The sequence below is a fragment of the Sphaeramia orbicularis genome, chromosome 13 (assembly GCF_902148855.1).
Source record: "Sphaeramia orbicularis chromosome 13, fSphaOr1.1, whole genome shotgun sequence".
NCBI classification, from domain to species: Eukaryota; Metazoa; Chordata; class Actinopteri; order Kurtiformes; family Apogonidae; genus Sphaeramia; species Sphaeramia orbicularis.
In genome coordinates this window covers 2,796,746-2,815,393 of record NC_043969.1, presented here as the reverse complement: position 1 = coordinate 2,815,393, position 18,648 = coordinate 2,796,746, and the positions used below count along the sequence as shown (strand labels likewise).

The window sequence follows — 18,648 nt, the reverse complement described above, 5'->3', positions numbered from 1 at the left end:
CTGCAGCCTAACACATACACAATTGCATTCATTTACTTCTGCTAAAGAGCACTTTTATCGTCCATTTATCTTGTAACAAACTAAGCATCAAGCTCCACACTTGACACTAAAACAACAAGAAATAGTCAGTGTGTCAATCGGCTGAGTGGAGCTAGCTTACTCTGAAACACTTCTGAGAATCCTGGAGCTAATGGTTTCTGGGAGAAACAGAGGGAAGAGCTCATTAGCCAACTGTCAGTTCCATAAGGACGCATTTGCTTTTCCCTTTATCTCATGTTCATGACTGTGGGAACAGTCATTGACAGTATGTTTTTTATGAACACAAATGAGGAACATTTTCTGGGTTGATACAGAAAAGAGAAGAAATGTGCAGCAGACTATTGACTAATGCAGCCTGTTTGTGGTCAGTCTAGGCCAGCGTTCATAATGCAGGATTAGGAGACTTTATAATCAGGGCAGAAAATTGAGCTTGATCATTTTCCTGAGATGAGCGACTCAGGGAAGTTTAGAGACAGAAGTATGTTTGGCTCCTGCTGGATCAGAAAATGAACATTTTAAAGCCACTGCTTGTCAATATTTTGCTCTTACCGTTATAGTTACTCCAGTCACAAAATCAATACCTAGCTCTGCTGGAGATGATAGCTTGTTAGCTAACTGATGACTCACAGTTGTTTAGCCCAAACTCCAGCATTCTTGGTTTGTTTTTCTTACAAATTGCAAAAGTGGGACCAAACTTATCTGGTCCAGACTTCCACATGAAGGTTTGCCTGTTTTCTTTTTCCGGTGCGGTTGTAATTACATCAGAGCAGGTGATCAGTTACTGCTGATTAAGTCTGTCCTCAGGTTTAATACAGGCAAAAATAACAGGTTAGCGCCAAGCACAGGATGGATAAATAGGATGTTTTAGCAAAAAAGTACATTTTAACTACTAATTATCCATACTTTTCTACTAGGCTGTAAATACAATATTATCTTTATAATCAAATAATAAAATATAGTAATAAAATTGGCCCCTTATTATATTGCCACAAAAAATATGAACACAAAAATATGTTATACTGCAACAGGCAACCGCTGCCCACTGTCTGAAATAATGACTAGCAAATGAAATAAAGATGAAACTTTACCATTATTATCACTACTTAGTCTAACAAAGGTGGTTATTTTATGGGGTGAATTCTTGTAATTATACTTAACAAAAAGCGGCAGCGAAGAAATTAACTGAAAAAAAAAGAAAAATTAAAAAAAGAAAAGAAACAGAAAACAAAGTAACACAAACTAAAACTAAATTAGTAACATAACATGCTCGCACTTCAAAACCCTCAGTCTGACTTGTGAAGATCTTCAAAATCACTGATATGTTGATTTGCAATACCTAAAATATTTGAGACTGAATTAATACTGGAATTGGTTTGTGTGATAGATGTACAAAGGAATCCAAGATTTATCTAAAACAGTACATACAGTGATAAAGAATTAATGTAAATGAACCATAAGTATATGAGAAATAAGTCTAAGAGAAATAAATACACAATGAGAAATGATTCAAACTTTTAGATACTTAGCATGTTTAAGAGATCATGTGAGTTGGTGTCATGCCTTTCAATAGTGAGTAAGAAATAAATGTGAATGACAGAATCCACAAAGTGGGATAAGTGGAATAAAGATTTGTCATATTGAGGCTTAATTGTGATTTATTTAAGAGAAAACATGTCAAGGAAGTGTAAAGGGTGTGTTTCAAATTTATTATACAGATATTCTAATTTATCTATTCATTTCTTTTATTGTTTTTTGTTTTTTTTTGTCTGTCATTTGGTGCCCCCTCCAGCAGATGGCGCCCTAGGCAGCTGCATGTGTTGCCTATACCCAGAGCCGGGCCGGACACTAACATTGCATTATTATCGTTCGCGTTTACATTAGGGTCATTTTCACAGGCTTGGGCAAACTATTGGTGAAAGTTATTGTTTAGCCCCATTTCTGTCACCTGAATGGGGTGAGGAGGAATCTCCACTCTATCGCAGAGATTCCGCCCCGTCTCCACTGTCAAGCCGCAGTGAAGCTGGACAGGAAGTGGAGACACCAGTGTTCGTTTTTCCAAATGATGCGTTACTGAGGCATTTTCATTCATCCCTCTTTTTTTCTTAACCATGCTGTGCACTGTCACGTCTGCTTTGGCTCTGCTTTGAGTGCAGTCAGAGTACAAGAGTACACGCAAATATCCACGGAGTGTATACGGACGATTCCAGCCAACTCTTTGGGGGCCTGCCCCTAGTGGCTTGATTTATCACTGTATGGCAAAGACTTTGGACAGACGGACGGACAGACAGATGACCAACTGATGACAATACCCTGCAGCCACTGTGGCCGAGGGTGAAATCCAGTGAACCACTTACTGAAACTAAATAAAACTACTTTTGTATCTGTAAATGTAAATTGAACTAATGGGCTCTATGCACAGCTCCACTACTTCCTGAACTTAAGGCAGCTCCTTTATTTCCTGTTTTTCATTATTGGACACACTGATTAATCCAGACGCGTTTGACCACAGTAGTCACAAAAGAAGCAGCAGACACACCTGGATTAATCAGTGTGTCCAATAATGAAAAACAGGAAATAAAGGAGCTGCTTCAAGTTCAGGAAGAAGTGGAGCTGTGCATAAAGCCCATACCAAACTGAAAATCTACATACAAATAAAACTGTGAAATGAAAATTTCAAATCTAACTTAATCCTGGTTCAGAGAGCTTTTTTTGTTTTTAGGAAAAAAAGGTTCCTTCTTGATATTGATGTTTATAAAATATGTGGACAAAAACATTGGGACACATCATTGCTACAGATTGTAAGATGTCCTGTTCATGCTGATTTGAGATATAAACATCAATAATTTCCTTAAAGTTTAATGGGATATTTTTCTTCCTCAGTGAGATGTGAAGAAATTAGATGATTAGTTATGGTAGAAAATTATTATTTACAGACAGAGCATGAAAAATATTTTAGAAATTTTGAGGCAGAACATGTAAAATCATAGTCATGGATAAAAAAGAAAAACAAAAAAACAAACAAAAACAAAATCAATGTTGAGAGAAATTAAGTCAAAGCCTTCTCTGAGGCGTTTTGGAAGCAAAGACAACGATTTAAACTAAACTAACCAATGCAATATTTATAGCAATATAAAACGATATTATGACATTTGTCATTATTGCTTCGTAACCCAGATGCTGTTAGAAAAGAAACACCTGAATTCAACGTGTACTTCCGTCAATATAGTGTAGGTCAATTCTCCTGCCATTGCCTTTGAGCACAATGTTGATGACGATCTGGAGTTGGTTCCAGAGCACCTTCAATAGTAGCTCACTGCTCCTAATGTGTGCTATGTGCTAACGCTAATTGCTAATGCTGGATACTGTGTGTGTATTCGGATGGGTAAAAGCCAGACGCCTAATCTCCCCACAGGGGAGAGTTAACCTGAGTTAACCTTTAACCTTTAATGTCACAAGTTAACCCACAATTCAATGCAAAAGGGCAAGTTAGCAGCGTCACTTTACAAATGTATTGTCTGGTCTGAGGCTGAAACATCAATAACAAGTGTTATATAGTATAATTTTTGTGCTGCAGTCATCTAATAATTGATTTGCTGCATCGATGCATAAATCTGCATCACAATGCATCTGAGAACAGGGCAATCACCACACCTCTGCTGTTTCTGCTCAGTCAGGTAATGGGTGTAGAAGTCACTAAATATTACTGCTATAAGGTTTATTTAGCAAAATAACTCCTTCCTGTCTCAAGTATTCCCTGCTGTTAGAGTTTATATGTAGTCCTGTCAATATATAATGCATTCACTTCTGTTTTCATGTTTATGGTTTAATTCTATTGATCTCTAATCTTTACCCTACCACAAAAGAAAATACAGCAATGTGACAAAATACTGCTTTTCAACCCATTCAAAGATTTGTGGGAGTCGTTTTCCCTTATTCCAGCTGCAGTTCAAATGACCGGAGGTTCAACATGATATCATGACTCTGCGTAAATATACACGCCACTTTCAATTGGCGTGTTATCTGTACACATTATAAGCTTTCCACATGTATGTGCACACTGTTATTAGCCCCATCCAACCTAAATCGATGCGTCACATACCACGCACTGAGGGTTAGGGTAAGGGTTAGGATTATGTGAACTGTAGATCTTGGCGTAAATTGAGATGCAATCACTAGTTAATGTAAGCCAATGGAGGCCAAATGGCATTGAATAACAAGCGAAAGGTCGAAAATGCACAGGTATAGCACGCCAAATGGTATAAGAACTGGTGTGACATAAAATGCCATTTATTGAGATCAGTCAGTTTATACAGTGCGCAGACTTTAAAGCAGCGTTTGACTTTCATCACAATCTTCTTTTCAAATTTGTAAAACCCCAGTGATATCCTAATTATCACTAATCCCTCAGTCTCTCTGTGCTTATGCACCCGAATCACTTCCCTCGTGGTGAACAACTTCGAAGATGACTCCATCATAAACACAGTCCATTTGTTTACATAATGAACCGAAACGTCACTCTGGCCTTTTCGGAAATTTTGTCGCGAAGTGCACTGTGAGTATGGGAATTCCACGCAGCAGTAATTTCACTGTCTCTTGGTGAGTACTGAACACAAATGTGACCTTTACCTCCATCCACCGACTAGTCATTCTCTACAACAACCGTGGTGGACTGGATAATTTCATGTCGTAGTGATCTGGCTCATTTTTTTTGCCAAATCTGTAAGAAACTGCTTTTGCTTGGTCACCATTCCCACAATGCACTTCGCGACAAAATCTCAGAAAACGCCGAGTGACATTTCGGTTTGTTATGTAAACAAAGGGACTGTGTTTATGATGGAGTCATCTTCGAAGTTCGAGAGGGAAGTGATTCCGGTGCATAAGCACGGAAAGACTAATGAATTAGTGATAATTAGGATATCACTGGGGTTTTACAAATTTGAAAAAAAAAATTGTGATGGAAGTCATATGCTGCTTTAAAGATTAAATGTGTAATTTTTTAACTGTAGTGAATGTGTAGATCACAACCAAGTGACCAACCCCCTCTCCCTCTATTCCACTCTGGCTGCAGAAATTATGTTAGTCCCACATTTGAGCCAGTGTTTGTTTAATCTGTTTTAGGCTTCTTAGTTAAGGGGGTATTAACTCTGATCCATACTCAAACATAGTAGATGATGGTACTGCACCTTAACAACACCTGCTACAAAACAAAGGCAAAGTACTGCGTTCTGAACAACTGTTGAAACATTGTGGAACAGCACGTTAGACTAGAACATGACCTGTTTATATACAACTCATTCTAAGGGTGACTAAAACCAGAATACACTGATTGGAAATTTCAATACTGGTACCAGTTTTTAAAATAGGATTTTGGTAGATAGCCATTTCTGATATAGTGTTTATTTTGGTTGTTTTGGTTGTCACCCCCCCACACACACACACACACACAACAAAGAAACCCTCATTATATAAAATGCAAATATAGTTACTATCTTTCAGTCCTTCATCATATTATATTTGAAAGAATACATATTCAAATATACAAGTTCATGAAAAGTATATGCAATAATTACACACAGAGATCTTAGTTGCACTTTATCAAGAATCAATCAAATTGCAACAATCATTTCATGAGAAGAAGTAAAAATATTTTATTCCAAATTAATGCGCAACAGTGTCTCATTCAATGCTGAATCCCTCAACAAAAATACATCCATTTGTATTTTTATGTGATTATACACTAATGAAAATATAAGTTAAATATGTAAACAGATTTCTCTAAATCTGGCTGAATCTTGGACACTGGACCTTTAAATGCCTCAAGGCAAATTAATGATTTATGACACTGGACAAAATTAAGTTCAAATATACTTGACTTCATTAAGGTATGAATATCAGTTTGTACTACTGCAAGTTGTGTCTTGCTAGGTGGTAAGAACCGTCTTCACTGCTTAATTAATGTGAGTCCATAATTCTTTAAAAATATGGAACTTAGTTATTTTAAGCAGAAATCAGTTTTCATAGATAATACATTTAAATATTCAAGCGTCATCACTACATTTAGGAGTTTATTCTAATAGTCAAAAAATGCATGTAATTGAATTGAAATAGTAAATTAAAATGCTCAAAATCAAGATCGATGGCTCTGATGCATTTGTGTGTATTTGATGTGATTTATGATAATACAACTGCTGGTGCATGTTTTTATGTTATCTTTTGAGTTTAAATAAGATGGTTAAAAGGTAATAACATTCAGCCTATGCCATTTTCATACTCATTAGTACATTTAGAATTGGATGCATTCACTTAACTGGTTTGTTCTGTTTTCTTGCTTATTTTGTTTTTTAACATGAGAAATTAAACCCTAACAAATCACCACTGATTACAACATGTATAATGTTAATCAGTGTTAAACATGTGTTGGAAATATGCAGAATAATATAAACCTCTACTGTATTATCATCTCTGATTTCTTTGTGTGTTTCTCCATCAGTCAGAGGTGCTGCAGCATAACATGGTTCCATCCTAATCAGCCTTTGTTAAGCCACAGCCGAGAGGACACGATCATTAATGAGGTAATTATTCATGCCCTGGTAGGGTTGGTAGATGTGGAGGAGGGCTGCAGTGGCGCAGCGGTGACAGCAGACTAAAGGACGAGTTAAGGGAAACTATCTGTCATTTTCTATCATTCATGCACTTGCTGACCCTCTGCATCAATCGCAACAAGTGGAATTTGGAACATTTACAGATATTTTATATCTGTAATCCTCTCTTATTCTCCTTAAAGGTGCAAGAGCCGGTGTCAAATCAATTTCTCCACTTTTCTTGCCAAGAAAATAGGTCAGAAATTAACATTTAACCTCAGTGTACAAAAAAAATCAAGTGGATATCATTGCAGTTTAGAGAGCTGCCTCATCCTTCCAAGCTATTGGAGAAGCAGTCATAAAATAAGGTTGTGGCAAGGAGGAAATAATTCTGACCTGGAGGGGGCATCAGTCTGAGGGCTACCCAGACACTGCTGCATAATGACAGAACATTTCTTTGGGGTAAAAGCAAGTTCATGCAGTTTATCTATGAGCTTTAACATGCCAAGCAAAGCAGATGACAGTTTTAAAGAAAGGAAAGGGAACAGCAGCAGCTTCCACCATCAACTGAATACTGAGGTTTACTGGACCAGAAAAGATTTACTGAGCTTCAGAAGTACCCCCAACTTTACCACTCAGCTTTAACCATGATCAGTGCTTTTCAACCTGGGGGTGGCGACCCCACGTGGGGTTGCCTAAAATTTCTAGTAATTGATTTAAAAAAAAAATATATATACTATTAAAAATATTTTTTAATGATTCAATATATATTTCATTATAATTAAAACACCACGCACTTTTCCTGGTAAAAATCAAGTTCAGATAAAATGCAGTCACTATATAATATCTATCTTGATTGACCCGGTCATGTGACTGTGTGCGTCTTTCAGATGTTCATTGTGGCCGGTTTCAGATGCTGCAGCGCTTTCATAATTCATAGTTTGAGTTATTGTTTGTTCAATATTAATTTGCAGCCTTGTAAATACAAACTGGACTGACTGTACGTATCCTGACTAAGGAAAATAAAATCCTCCCTTTGTGCAGTAATCTACACCTGGCTTTACTACCTCCATCCATAATAATATACATTATATAGACTAAATGTCATCTAAAATCAATGTTTATTTGGCAAATGGTGTAGCAAATTATTACATGATCAAAAACAAATTAATTTTAGCAAAAAAAAAAAAAAAAACGAAAACAAAAACATCTCTGTTTTGAATGTCTGGGATCGCCAGAAATGTGTGATGTTAAAATGGGGTCATGAGCCAAAAAAGGTTGTGAACCACTGCCTTAGATGCATATGTGGGTCAAAAATGACCCAGTGAAGTTGTTTTCTGGCAATATCTTTGTAATGAAAAGTTGCTCATATTTCATATTCCAGGTATTCCTAAAAAAAAATGTTAATGACATCATGGCATTAAAATTTTTTAACTTACATGTTACAGATTTTATGAAATTGTAGTTTTTGTATTACTACCCCAAGCTTCCATAGGTGGGTCAAAAATAATCCGCATTCATTTTCAATGGAATTTCATCTGAATCTTTGATTCACCCTACATTCATTCATTCTACAGCAAGACCAAAGGAGGTGTAGACACCATGGACCAGATGGTTTGCACCTACACCTGCAAGCATCAAACACAAAGTTTTGAAAAACATTTTTAAATTATTGAAATTTTTGTTAAATTTAAAATAAAAAAAAACAAAAAAATCAAACATGAAATCATTCTTTTGTGAACTAAAATATGATACATACGATTATTTTTAACATGACAAAATGACAAAGGTGGAATAAAAGTACACTGATTTTAACGTGGGTCATCTTTGAACCACTAAAGGAAGAATGAAGGGTCCAAACATTCATGCATTTAAGGGTTAAAAATGTAGCCTTGGGTATCTGAAATATAATGACTTTAATAAATCCCAATATGGGAGCTAAACTGTGTGCATTTTTTTTTCTTGTTTTTCTTCCCATTTTTAAAGGGCCACATATTTGGGAACTGCCAGTTTTGGCACTACCCTTTTGTCTTCACATTTAGCCCTGGTGGTGGAACATGGGAATTAACATTTTTTAAACACCCCAATCCTAACCCATTTACCACATTTAAACATTGTAATCTACATTAATAAACAGCTACACTACAAGCCAGGTCAGTGACACAGTCTCTGTCCATCCTGTTCACCATCTTTACAGCTCCTTGTGTGCTTCCACCTCTCTTTCAGACCCAGTGCAGGTGAACAGTGGCACCATTTCAGGCATTATGGGCCCGTCCTTGTATCCTGCCATTTCGATTCCATTCAGTCATTTCTACAGACCACGACTCTGACACCAGGATCACAGAAGCCCCTGCTCTCCCTCAATCATCTGTCATTATCACATTTGTCATGGAGCTCTGGGTAAATGACACATCATACACCTCACAAAAACACAATACTTCAGTCTTTTACACAGTCTGTTGTGGGACTGACAAGTGAAGTGGACCACTGTAGACTGTCCTCATCAATGGAGCAGAAGATACTGGTACTGATGGATACAAAGGACTGTCTGCTCACTGGTCATGTACCCATTAGGGATGGGAACCGATAAGATTTGACAAATACCACTTCCATTATTGACTGTACTTACTGATCTCATTCCTTCTTGATTCCCTTATTGATTCTTGATCAATTTTCTGTGTTCAAAAATAGACCCACAGAGGTGACATCAGAGACAATACAATTCTTTTATTATTTGGGTCTAAACAGAGCAAAAATAGAATAAAGCCATGCATGTGACTTTTGTTATTTTTCATGATGAAAACAAGTCACAATTCGACCCATTCTTTCCTCCCCATTATGACTCCTTGTTTTTTCAGCTAAACTTCCCACTAAATATTTAGAACAAATGTAGCTGCAGCTTTTTAATACCAAGATCTGTCTCAGCAGAGACAACACATAAGTCTGACATGATTATGATGTCACCACTGGAATGCATCTTTGAATATGATGAAGGAAATTTCCACACCCCCTAGTAGGTTTATATCTGTCAGAAAAAAACATGTCACCATCAATAAAGACAGCTGGAGGCTCACGCAGAGTCTGTGCAGTCGTAAAAATTGAGCTTTACGCGGACATGTCTGGTGGATGTCCGCTTTGGGACACATCGAGTCCACCTTGAGTACGTGTGGACGTCCGAGGAGTCAAGTATGCCCGACTCTGTGGGGGCCTATAGGCTCTCCATCAGCTTCCGTCCCAGTTAGGTGTCTATGCATCTCTCTCTCTCTCTCTCTCTCTCATCACTCAGTACTCACAGGGCGTGCAGACATATACAGCTGCAGTCGCCACTGAGGCGTGCCTACTACGCTAATAAAAAGGAAATTTCACACATGTTCGTGTGTCTGTCTGCATGCAGATTTTCCCCCCAAAATGCACATCTAAACACAGAATTAAAAGTAAGAATGCAACCGTCTAAACGCAGTCTCAGTCAGGTCACCACCAGATGACGGATTTTGATTCAGCTTGGCTAATAATAATAATAATAATAATACTAATAATAATAATAACAAATTATTATTATTATTATTATTATTATTATTATTATTATTATTATTATTATTATTATTATTAGATAGATAGATAGATAGATAGATAGATAGATAGATAGATAGATAGATAGATAGATAGATAGATAGATAGATAGATAGATAGATAGATAGATAGATAGATAGATAGAAGAACAGAAAAGTTTTTGAATAAATAACAAAGAACTATACTGACTGAAAAGCACATTATTATTATTATTATTATTATTATTATTATTATTATTATTATTATAACAACAGAATGAACAACATGACCCCCTCCCCCAGGCCACACCACACCATAACCAAGCAAATCCCTCCCTGTATATCATGTGTAGACTGGTAACCTGTCCCATCCTGAAAAGTACTGAGGCAACCTCATAGCAAATAGGTGGGACCTAAAGACAGTGGAGATCCAGCTCAATAAGTAACACGTCGGCCGGCAACACGGACAACTCAGGTTTATTTCCTGGTCAAAGTAGCTTTTTTTTTTTTCTGCTAATTTTCAAAGCGGGGGGGGGGGGGGGGGGGGGGGGGGCACGGCGCCGGTAGGCAAATCCAACATTGATATAAATCAGCCACAGGGACAATGTTCAGAGTGCAGAATTCAGACCACAGCTCTCATACACTGAACTGACACAGAACTGAGAAGTAACCTGGCACACTGCTGCATCTAACATGTAGCCCCGCCCACCTTCTCCAACCTAATTGACTGCACAGAGCAAAGAACACCTTAAAACAACAACATATAGAGCATTTACAACAATAACTCCTGTTTTATACTATATACTTTCACTAATTTGTCATTCCTTCCATTAATTGCCACAGTACTATGGAAGAAAAATGGACAAAAGGATGCACTGAAGTGAAGTATATGCCGAATATTACCACAGTACTGTGGCAACAAGAGGATAATGAGTTGATGGAACAGTATCCATGATTGGCTCGAGTACAAATGCTAACAACTGATTGGCTCTGTAGCAATAGACAAAGCAGTATTTCGTGCCACTGTACTGTGGCAGTAGCCACTGCCTTAAAATTGTTCCTGTCTTCTTATGAAATAATTGTGACAATGCAATTTATTCCTGATAGATAAAGTGTAACTGGGACTAAGTATGTACGCATTACCTCATCAAAAGGTGATTACTAATGTGTAGAAATAAATAAAAGAATGTGTCTGAAAACAAAATTATTCCAGCTTTATGGGCAACAGTGTATAAAAAGTTTACTGCAAAAAAAGCTAATTATTTGAAAGAAAGAAAAAAACAACATTATCTGTAACTTCATTATAAACTGGATAACTATTCAACTGAAACATTGAACTGTGGAATCTGAGTCAAAGCAACCAACACCTATCTAGATAAGAGTAACCAATTCATAAATCTGGAATAGAACATCAAACTAAATATTAAAAAATATAACTGGCAGAAAGTGAGCAATTATTTTCCCTGCCAGTCAGTAACTCCTGGTAAGAAGTCTCTCAAAGCCAAGTTCTGTGGATCCCCACCGTCTGAAACAGCCTAAACCTTAATAAGCCTCTGTCTCTACCTGTTAGTACCATCATATTACACTTACACTTTATTATTTTAAAATAGTGAACCTATCCTTTAACTACAACAAGATCATCCACTACTCATGCATGTGTGCATACACGTGCACTAATTCAGTGCTTCCTGAACAGCCCGTTTTTCTGTCGGAGGTTTTTACATAACTGTGCCTTTCACATCAACAGTACCAGGATATTAACACTAAAACAATCTGTTTTGCTTAACGATAAGCCTTTCAGCTTGGCGTGGATTGCTGCTGTTAACCATCTTCTAAATAAAGCTCTGCTGTACCCATCAGGAAAACAAAAGCAGCCTGATACTAGCAGGTGTTTACAGAAAGGCACTTTTTGTTTCAGTACAACAGACCACCTGACAGAGCCGCCTCACTGCTGTGATATTAATCGCCAACTGATGCAATTTAACTTCTTGGGGAGCTGCTAAAGCTTTCAGTTGCCAAGCAATACTGAGATAGCTGAGTGCTGCTTAAAGAGACAAGGAACTCTAAAGCAGGGGCATCTGGGCTCTGCTCAGACCAGATTACCTCAGAACCGGTGTGCTTTAAAATGTCAGACAGCATCGACCAGCGTCTCATAGATGGATTGTGGTCAATCTCACTACCGATTTTCATGTGGATACACACCAAGAAAAAAATAAGTAACTGGACAAATTGGGCAAAATGCTACATGTTCAGGCAACATTTGCAAAACAACAGATCAATATGGTTCTCAACCAACAGCAGTTTCTTCATGTAAGGGTAAATTGTTTTCAGCCTGAAAGCACAGTGGTTCTGGAATTGCCATGTTGTACAAAACAGTTCCATTTCAGTGTCACAAAAATGATGACCTAAATTTAACTGTATATTTTTTTTATCCCATGGCAAAGTATCACAATATTAATTTGGTTACATCATTAAAACAACCATTAAAAAAATATATAAACATGATTTCCTTTAATGATTTTTTTATATTGCAATTAAGAAGAGTGAATTGTCTATGAAAGCCACACATTTCAATAAAAAATTAAAATTCAAGCCATGGATATTTAGTACAAACCATCCCATTTCTTTAAAAGTTTACCTGCCAGCAAACATTTATGATTAATGCTAACAGAGCACAAGTCATAATGACTGGAGGTGGGCTGGAAAACACAGCTGGAAGCATCAACACAGCTTCAAATGGTCCAGTGACCCCAGAATGCAATGTTCCTCTATTTCCCATTGTATTTGGGAGACACCTATTTTCAGTGCCTGCAGACATCCTGACAACTGAAGCTATTCTGAGCCTTACACACGACGTGATGATTCAATTATTTAAGACCTAAACCTGTGGGTGAGTGCAGAAGAGCTGGGGGTGGACTCAAGAAGTATTTAGCTTGGATATGCAAATTAGATCCTCACAACACATCGGGCCCACTGCAAATTATGTAGAAAAACTGCACTATATATGGATATTTGGGAAAACAAAAGCTTCAAATACAAATATGTGATGGTTTAACAAGAAATTTTCAAAGGAAAGAAAACATAAATTAGCAAAAAAGGCCACAGTGTACAAATGCAAAACAAAGCAAATTACTGGAAACCACAAATAGGTATGAAGTACTTGATTTGATACAATAAAAATAACCCAAACTCTGGTGTTGACTTGGTGGTTTTTGTCCCTTTTGTGGGCTTTCACTCTAACATGTCAAGACTCTTTCACTCTAACTTCCTTGGTTACATTTTTTTATGCCTTTCCCACAGTACAAGCCATCCTTTGAGTAGACATACGATATCCTACGGCATTCTTTGGTATCACTTGCAATTCTTTGACACTGTCATTTCATAAAACAGTGATGCCGTCTGCTGTGTATGAAGTGTGGACTTTCAAACCAGTATGAGGAGACTGACAATGAACGTACACTGTAACCACTTACACTGACACTACTGGAGGTGTGAACCTTCACCAGCTTCACAATTTGATTCAAGAAAGAGTCACCTGTCAAATGCACAACAATTCTGGATCCATCTAAGTGCATCAGATGCTCACTTTTCTATACTACTGCGAATGGTTCCTTTTCCATCAATTAATATGTAATAGCTATTTTTTTGAAAGTGTATTAAAAAATTCAACTCCACCAGTCAATAATATGAACGTCTGTGTTTTACAACACTAGTATATGTGTGATACACTTCAATACACATTACGATACTTTACATACAGAGGTGTGACTGGTCACTGGCAGCACCACTCAATTTCATTAAGACATCCACATCTCAATACATCTTTGAAATGAGAAATTTTAACATTGTGCTGCTTATATGAATCGAACAGCCCGGTACACAGTGATTCCTGTACAAATGCTGTATAATAATGTACACATTGTAATATAGTACACATTTTAGGCTTACGCACCAACATATAAAAAAATTGTATGATATGCTACATTGATTTTTTTTTAAATTTACTCCTGAACACAAGTCATTTTCTCTCAATGAAAAATGTGGTTTCCTCGACAAACTGCCAACACTCAGCAGTAGAACTTGGGGATCCTCAGGCTACCTTGCGTGGTCTAGTCAAACAGTGAGAAACAATCATGGCCACGGGTGACGGAAACAGACAACAAACATACAACCTGTGGCTGAAACCTCCTTTGTCAAGTGAAACGGTCAATAAAGTTCAGTAAATATCAAACTGTCCATTTTATTACTATATATTAGGTGGATCAATAGTGAGTTTTTGAATATCAGTAGGAAAAAGCCTAAATCATAATCAACTAAATGAAATTCACCACTGTAAGAAATGTACTTTTAGAATTTATTAGAAAGCATTTGATTGTTGAACTGAACTCCCAAAACAAAGAATAAACACCTAACTAAATAAAATAGCCTAACTAAGAAATACAGCTGGAACTGTAATGTACTGTAATTGGCCTAACTAATAAATAAATCTGGAACTGTACATCCAACCAACAACTAAAATCTAGATGATTCCTGGTGTGTTTTTCTAGCTGTACATGTTCATCATCAGCCACCGTCAGGGCCAAGTTCAGCCGGTGACACTAGTTTGTGTAACATCTTATCAGTGCAGATGAACTGATTCATCTGTCTGTCTTACATTCATCTAATGAATATTGTCTACATATATCAGACAAAGGGCATGGCAATAAACACAAGAATATTTAAAAAGCCTTTACAATTATTCCAATTACACACAAACATCACTGACAAAAAGGATGAGAATTTGCAAGCTGAAAAAAAAAAAACCTAAGGTTGAAATGTGGTAGGAAGTAAAATAAGGCATCTGATCAGCCTCTGTGTACTGTTAACCCACACAAAGCACAGGCTGAGGTGAATGCATTAACACAATACATCATTCAGTGAACATACATTCATTAGTGTCTTTAGTTCATGAGATGAGGTGATATTTGAACAGTGTATTACCTCCACTGCACCTCTGCCTAAACAAAATGAATCCTAAAATTTCCCCACATTTCCGTTTGACAGAATTAGATTTGTGATCTGATATTTTTAGCCTGACCTTTCCTCTCCATTGGAAGCGGCCACACACACACGCACGCACACACACACACACACACACACGCACACACACACACACGCACACACACACGCACGCACACACACACACGCACACACACACACACACACTGTGTTCTGTGTTGTAGACCCAGGGAGCCACACCTTTCCAGATTCCCTCCCGCTCGTCATGTAACCTGACATGAAGCTTTTTTTTTTTTTTTTTTTTTTTTTTTTCTGCAGCCTACAGGTGCAGGTCTGGGAGAGGGGGTCTGAGGAGGATTAGAGCCGGGGAGGTTCACGGACCAACCATTTATCCCCCACTGGAGAGATGAGAGGCGTTCAGTACCGGTAACAAAAAGCCTGGAGCTGTGTTTGAGCTGTGAATACAACCTGAGGAGATGCTCTGCTGTCACACTTTACACGATGGCTTTTACCAGGCGGATGCACGGATGCTAGCTTTAACACTAACAACACATTTCAACTGATAAAGGACCAATTCAAACTTTTGTACTGCATTATAATATAATAAAGGTGGCTTCAACTCAATTTATTCACTTTACACGAACACCAAACACATGAAATAAACCTGAATAGTGCACCTTGTTTTATTATAGTAACCACTCTAAACCAACAGATCGCTCCAAAAACCGGGCAGTGTTTAGCTAGCTGCATTTATTTAGTTTATTTATTTCATTAGTTTGTTCAAGTGGCGCCAACGCACCAGAATAAACAGTGTCCGTGAACGCATCCCTGTCGTTCAAACTGATCATACTGGACCTGTTTGCGCTCGCGGGCCTACCTCACGTTTCACGTTCCACAGTAATTTCTCCTTGTATTCTTCCTCCGTGGAGCCCTCCATGTCTGTGTGCGTGTCTGTCCGCAGATGTGTCTCGCTGCTGCCTCTCTCCGTCCCCTGTCAGAAGCTCTTTCCCTTTTTATTCCTGCTTTTTCCTCCTTCCCTTTCGCTCAGCTGGACTCTGACGCAACCCGGCGGTGACGTCAGAGGATCCGCCTTCCACCACTAGACTGATCAATGGAGGAGTAAATGTGATCATTTTATTAGGAACATTTCATATACATCAAAATAAATAGACCAAAACACACACACACACACACACACACACACACATTTTAAAATCTTTCTAATGGAATTTTTGGAATCTTTAGAATTTACCTTTAACAAAAAAAAAAAAAAAAAAGCTCTGGCACCCTGGCAATTTATAATCAATTCTTTAAAATAGACTGAACTCATTGTTGCATTTATTTATTTATTTTTATACTATTATTTGTCCATTCTGCTTTGTGTCTTTAAATCGATGCATTATTTTCTCCAACATATTTGTTCAAATGCTTTTTCCTTTTTGACATCTTGTTGTTTGTTTGTTCAAAATGTATGTCTTGTATACCCAAATATTTTCAATAAAGTTGAGGGAAAAATTTCATATACATAAAAATAAATAGACCAAAACACACACAAATTTTAAAATGGTCCTAATGGAATTTGAAAAATATATTAAATCTTTAGAATTTATCTGTAACAACAAAAAAAAAGCTCTGGCACCCTGGCAATTTATAATCAGTTCTTTAAAACAGACTGAACTCTTTGTTGCATTTATTTGTTTATTTTTTGTTAGATTTGTTATTTCTATTTATTTATTTTTATACGATTATTTATCTATTCTGCTTTGTGTCTTTAAATCTATGCATTATTTTCTTCAACTTATTTGTTCAAATGCTTTTTCCTTTTTGACATCTTGTTTTTTTGTTCAAAATTTATGTCTTGTATACCCAAATATTTTCAATAAAGCTGAGGGGGGAAAAAAACTGATCAATGGAGGAGTAAATTTGATCATTTTATTTGGAAAATTTCATATACATAAAATAGACCAAAACACACCCAAATTTTAAAATGGTCCTAATGGAATTTGAAAAATATATTAAATCTTTAGAATTTATCTTTAACAAAAAAAAAGCTCTGGCACCCTGGCAATTTATAATCAGTTCTTTAAAACAGACTGAACTCTTTGTTGCATTTATTTGTTTATTTTTTGTTAGATTTGTTATTTCTATTTATTTATTTTTATACGATTATTTATCTATTCTGCTTTGTGTCTTTAAATCTATGCATTATTTTCTTCAATTTATTTGTTCAAATGCTTTTTCCTTTTTGACATCTTGTTTTTTTGTTCAAAATTTATGTCTTGTATACCCAAATATTTTCAGTAAAGTTCAGGAAAAAAAAAAAGATCAATGGAGGAGGGAAAAGGAAGGGGAAAAAACCACTCACACACTCACAGGGGCCTCCCAGCATCCAGCCCCGCCTCCCCCTGTAGCCTGCAGCCTCCCAGCATCCAACACACCAACCTGTGGAGCCTGAAGCCTACCAGTTATTTTTAGCATCCTTTTTCCCTTCGTGGTTTGGAAAGACTTCCAACCACAGAGCTTTTCTCCTGAGGAAGGTGTGAAACGCTGGTTAAAGGGTTTGTCATTCTGGTTGATGATTTTAATAAACCCCTCAGAGCTACATTCCCAGCAGAGAAATATGTATAGTCTAAGCAAAGAAGAACCAAACATGCCATTAAAACAGTGACTAAAGCACATGCTGATCATCATTTGCATTGATGCAGAGTGGCCCTGCTGCAAAATACATGACGCAACAGCAGAGTGATTCAAAATAATATTCTCCTCCTGCTTGTGCCTCCATGTGGGCTGACGGTGCACCTGCAGCCGGCACAAAAAACAGACTGCCAACTGAGGTTCTAATAGTTTGGGATTTTTCATTATAGTTTAGTTTTATTTAGTTTTGAGTTTTTTTCTCTAATTCAGTTCATTTTAATTAGTTTTTAGAACAGGTTTGCTAGTTTTTATTAGTTTTCATTATTTTCTAAATGCTTAGTTTTAGTTTAGTTTTGTCATATCTTTTCTCTTCTTCTCTGTGGTCGTATTCAAATCAATCCCAGACAGGACTCTGCTGCTTTCTCCCAACTTCAGTCTCCATGTTTCCAGGTAGAGTGGGGACCAGAAGACGACTGGAAACCACAAGTGGCGGACCCTTAAATATCATATGGTGCCAGCAACTAAAATTGCTTGAGGGAAATAAATCGATTTCATATCAATCCAACACTGACAAAGATGACAACGAAGGGAATTTTATCCATAATTTTCATACATTTTAGTCAGTTTTGTAAACACACAATACAGTTTCAGTTAGGTATCATTTTTTTCTTTTAATTATAGTTTTTATTTATTTCAGTTAACGAAAATGTTTTTACAATTCTAGTTTTCGTCATTTCGTTAGTTTTTGTTAATGATAATAACCTTGCTGCCAACATTGTGAACAAGAAAAAACCTGAAATTAACCTTTTAACAGAAACCCTGACATAGGTAAAAATGTTGTGCTTAGG

At 37.0% G+C, this 18,648-nt stretch overlaps 1 protein-coding gene across 2 annotated transcripts in view; it reads right to left on the bottom strand.

The window, feature by feature from the left end:
• The window catches only part of sgsm2 (small G protein signaling modulator 2), a 166,357-nt gene extending 150,143 nt beyond the window's left edge, over positions 1–16,214 (bottom strand). The window contains exon 1 of one of the 2 annotated variants that reach the window (XM_030152610.1): positions 16,044–16,214. In XM_030152610.1, coding sequence (XP_030008470.1) covers positions 16,044–16,103 — 60 coding nt within the window. In that variant the 5' untranslated portion in view covers positions 16,104–16,214. The remainder of the gene's footprint in view (positions 1–16,043) is intronic. The other variant, XM_030152611.1, reaches the window with a different exon arrangement.
• Positions 16,215–18,648: the final 2,434 nt, after the last annotated feature.